The following is a 4,884-nucleotide window of genomic DNA, read 5'->3' as shown; positions in this document are numbered from 1 at the left end:
AGGGAAGCGCGGCCTGCATAGAGCCTCCTGGAATGTGGCAAGTCTCCTTGGCGCCGAACCTGACTGTGAGCCCTTCTTTAATTAGTTCTCAACTAAAAATAGCTCCCCCACCACCCAGGCTGCACACCTACCTCCTGGCCTGGCACTGGGGTGTGCCTGAGCTACTCTTGGGGGTGACAGCCAGCCTGTGACAGAACCTACAACACGGAGGGTGCACAGAGCAGGCTTTATTGAGGGAGATACAGAAGCGGGCGTGGGCTCCCGCGCCAACCAGGCCGCGGCCTCCACACACCCCACACGGCCCTGCGGCTCCTGCACAACCCTCCCTCCCTGGCTCCTGGACAGCAGGCAACACAGAGGAGTCTTACCCAGCCTTGGCAGAGGTGCCGGGAGGGCCTTCAGAGTCTGTCCAGGGGAGGGTTGGGGGGACACAAGACAGCCCTTCTGTGCTATCGATGACATGCCTGCCACACCTATCGGTCTGTCCACCGCCTGGTCCATCTCTGCCTGGGGGGCCCTCCTGTCACTTGCAACTCTGGAGCCGGGTCCTGTGGTGCTTCTCCTCGGTCAGGAGGGGGATGAAGGTGTCACTGTGGGAGAGCTTCAGCCGGCTGCTGCAGCTGGGCGCCTCCTTCCCTGCAGGCTCTGGAGGGAGGTTGTCCAGGTCACTGCGGGAGCCCCCGGTCTTGCCCTCGCCCCCACTGCTGGAGTTGAGTTCCATCAGCTCCAGCTCGTGCTTGGCCGCCGTCTCCAGGACGCGCTGCTTGTTGTAGTACCTGACAAAGTTGTTGATGATGGGGTGGATGGGCAGGGCGATGGCGATGACGCCACACAAGAAGCTGATGGCTGCGTTGAGCTTGCCCAGCGTGGTCTTGGGGTAGATGTCGCCGTAGCCGACGGTGGTCATGGTGATGATGGCCCACCAGAAGGACTGGGGGATGCTCTTAAACAGGGTCTCTGGGTGGCTCTGCTCCATAGTGTAGCCCAGGGCAGAGAAGACGAAGATGCCCACTGCCAGGTACATGAGCAGCAGCCCGAGTTCCTTGAAGCTGCGCTTGAGGGCATAGGTGAGGGTCTGCAGGCCCGAGGAGTGGCGGGCTAGCTTGAAGATGCGCGCGATGCGCATGATCCGCAGCGCCTGCACGGCCTGCTGCACGTTGGTCAGTTCCATCATGCGGGCACCCAGGTGCGTGAGCGTGAGGCTCACATAGAAGGGGAGGATGGCCAGCACGTCCACGATATTCATGAAGGACAGTGCGAAGTGCAGCTTATTGGGCGACGAGAAGAGGCGCAGCAGGTATTCCAGGGTGAACCAGCCGATGCATGCCGTCTCCACGTTCTCCAGCGTTGGGTGCTCCACGCGGTTGCCCTCGGCGTCCAGCACCTGTAGCTCGGGGATGGTGCCCATGCACATGACCACAGACGAGACGAGGATGAGCAGGAAGGAGAGCACGGCCACCACCCGAGCCGGGCACGACGACTCGGGCTTCTCCAGGAACTTCCAGACGCACTTCTGGCAGCGGCGCCAGCGGCCCTCGGCGGCGTCCACGCCCAGGTCGTCCAAGATGAGCTGCACGCGGCGCGCGATCTCCTCCAGTTCCTCGCGCTTCTCGCTCAGGTGGCTCTTGCAACAGTCGTCCAGGAACTTGAGATCCACCTTCCAGAAGTCCATCTCGTTCTTGAAGCAGATGGGGCAGATGCCCTTCTTCATGTGGACCTCCCCGAAATAGTACACCTCGATGACACACTTGAAGGCGTCCGGGTCCCTGTCAAAGTAGAACTCGCGCTTGCCGGGGTCGTAGTCGTCGCACAGAGAGAAGATGGTGTCGTAGCCCCCCGCCAAGCAGTTGATGAGCTCCGCCAGCCTGGTCTCAGGGTACTGGCTGAGGAGGTCCCCGTACAGTACCTGCCGCACGCCCCCCACGTTGACGACTATCTCGATGTCGTCGCTGGCCGCGGAGCTCTGGCTGCCGGGCTCCGGGAGGCTGCGTTCCCCGGACCCGTCCATCCTACCCGCGCGCGCGCTCGCAGCCTCGGCCCCGTGCCCCCTGCAGCCGCCGCCGCTGCCGCCGGGGGTCCGGCGGGTGCCACCCGTGCGCTGATCTCGGGGAGAGTCCGGCCGGCGCCCGCTTGCGGGGAAGGGCGGTCACAGCGGGCAGCAGCCGGCGGGGGCGCGCCGCGGGGGAGGCATGCACCCGGCGGCGGGGCTCGGGGCTGGCATCCGGGCACCGGGGCGCGCCCGCGGGGGCTTTGGCGGCCGCCGGCCTTGCCCGGGGCACTCACCCCGGCTGGCGGGCGGCGCGCTCCGCCGCTTCAGCTCGGCCTCCTGCAGGAGTGGGGTCTCCTCGTGGGCGGCTGGCACCGTCCTACGCCCCGGGGCGCTCAAGTAGTGGCGGCAGGTCCCGGAGCTGACGGACCCACGCCGTCCGCGAGGTGCTCGAGGTGTGCAGAGAGCGAACTTGGGCTGGCTTTGCCCGAGCCGTTTCTAAACACAATAGGAATTCCAGCCTGACGTCAGGAGATTTTCAAACTGTACCCTCTTCTGGTGAAATTCTGCAAGGCACGCGCGGCAGCTGCAGGGGACGGATTAACCCTTGGGCAGACGGGCACAGCTGCCGCGCCCGCCTTCGCCACCGCGCACCGCCCGCCTCTCCCCGGGCGCAGCGGGTCACCGAGGGGCTGCGACCTGGCTTCAAGCGGCAGGCGTTCTGTCTCCCTGCTGTTCGCAGAGGATGGGTGGGGAGAGAACGCTGCCGCCTGTTGCTGGGCAGGAAAATGTGCTCCAGGAAGCCCCTTAGAAGGCGACTCCGATGTCCGGGGGGTCCCTCCTCCGGCCTTAGCCCCGCGCTGTTTTTTTCTGGTGGGAGGAAAATCCTGCCTGATCCTTGAAGCGTTTCCTGTCATCCCCCAACAATGCCCTGCTGTGCTGGTGGCACTGTCTCACCTTTCCCGCAACGCTGTACAAGGAGGACATCTAGTCCAGCCTCCTGTAGAAGGGAAGGGACTTGCCCAAGGTCACGCGGTGGAATGGGAGTAGAGCTCAGCTTGACCGCCTCCTGAGCTTTCTGGCTGTCCCAGCTGACTGACGCCTGCTGTTCAGCAGATTTCAATTCTGCCTTGAAGTCCCTGCTGTCTGGCACCTCCTATCTCTGCAGTCGCACACCAAGGCCACTGGCTTCCAGAGCCCTCCGGTTCAGTGACTCCTGCTTCCCCGTTCCTCACTCCTTGACCAAGGCCTGTCTCTTCCTGCTGCACAGTGTCCCACACCCTCCTCTCTTCCAGCCTTTGCAGCCACAGCTGCCCTTCTGACCTCACTCACCTGAACCACTACAGCAGCTTCCTAACAGTGTCTCTCTCCTCCGGTTCACCACCATCATCACTATTGCAAATTACTGAGCATCATCTATGGCCTCGAGATTGTGTTAAAAATATTCTGGAGGGAAGGATGAATAGGCAGAGCAGAGGATTTTTAGGGCAGTGAAACGTACCATAATGGCAGGTATGTGTTGTTATACAATGGTCAAAATCCATAGAATGTTCACCACCAAAAGTGAATGCTGATGCAAACTCGGTGCTAGGCGATGATGACATGTCCATGTAGGGTGGTCCACCGTGACAAGTGTCCCACCCTGTGTGAGATGTTGATGGGCAGGGGAGAGCTGTGGAGACACGGGACATGTGGGGATTCTCTGTACTTTTCTGTTGAATTTTGCTCTAAAATATAAAGTCTATTTAAAAAGATATTCTGTAGGCTGGGTTTTTTAAAACTTAAGGACATGCCCGTTAATGGATGATGAAATCAATTTACTGGGTCACTGACAGTATTCTTTTTTCTTTAATGAGTTAGCATAAAACAGAATATATTCAAATACATCACATGAAGCATTAGTTAGTGAAACTTCTTTTTACAAATTTTACTTCATTTCCATTTAGCATCAGACAACGACATGCTACTACAGAGTAGGAAATCAAGGCTCAGAAAGGTTGAGTAATAATAAGAGTTGCCACTGACTCTCTGTGCGCATCGGAGTGCAGTCTCTGAGTGCTTTGCATGTTTCTCATTTAATCTCCCAGCAACCCCCTAAGGAAACAAGATGTCAGGTAACCTGCCGAGATCACTCTGTGGAGCTGGGATTTAACTATCGTCAGAGGCCTATTCTTCTCCCCAGAACAGTGTGACACACCACCTCCTACACACACCCCAGCTTCCTCTTCCAACCCTTATGCATGCTACTCCCCTTCTCAGCTGTCCTAGTACCTGCAGGGTTAAGTTCAAATTGCATCTTAGTCTGAGTTTAATGGGCTTCTAAATACCCATTCATTCACTCAGTTACTCAAATATTTATCGAGCTCTTATGGCACATGCGTGCAAATGCACACAGACACACTCACACACAGACACACACCACCCTAGGTGTGGGGACAGGGTTCATATTCTAGTAGATAATATATTTTTTGTAAATAATAATTAACAGTTTGGAGTAATGAGCTTAACAAGAGAGGTATATGTATTACACAAAGAGTAATGCTTCCTGAATTTCTCCACAGGGGGCACTGAGGGGCGGAAGAGGGAGGGGCTGCTTTTGCCTAGAAGCCCAGCCTTCACACTCAGGTTTGCATCGGGGTGTCTGATGAAGCTCCTTCAGCAGATAGAGCCCCAACAGCTACTCCTTTGTATCGGCATGAAATACAAGGTGCTGTGGAACCCGGGAGTTTGCAGATACCTCGGCAGGCCCAGGAGAGGCTGGTGCATTAAAATCATATCCCTGGGATTTAGAGAGATCAATGCCATTGAAAGAATGCATCACTAACATGTCCTGAGAGAAGAGGACCTGCCAGAGGAAGTTCCAGGTGTGGCCAGGCAGAAGCAGGAGCGAGGGGAAA

General features: G+C 57.8%; 1 protein-coding gene across 1 annotated transcript; it reads right to left on the bottom strand.

The window, feature by feature from the left end:
* Window positions 1–207: 207 nt before the first annotated feature.
* Window positions 208–2,492, bottom strand: KCNF1 (potassium voltage-gated channel modifier subfamily F member 1). The gene has a single exon (XM_010379669.2). The coding sequence runs from the start codon at window positions 2,006–2,008 to the stop codon at window positions 524–526; it is 1,485 nt and encodes a 494-aa protein (XP_010377971.1). The 5' UTR covers window positions 2,009–2,492; the 3' UTR covers window positions 208–523.
* Window positions 2,493–4,884: the final 2,392 nt, after the last annotated feature.

This window comes from Rhinopithecus roxellana, chromosome 17, assembly GCF_007565055.1.
Source record: "Rhinopithecus roxellana isolate Shanxi Qingling chromosome 17, ASM756505v1, whole genome shotgun sequence".
Taxonomy (NCBI): domain Eukaryota; kingdom Metazoa; phylum Chordata; class Mammalia; order Primates; family Cercopithecidae; genus Rhinopithecus; species Rhinopithecus roxellana.
This window is presented reverse-complemented; position numbering and strand designations above follow the sequence as displayed.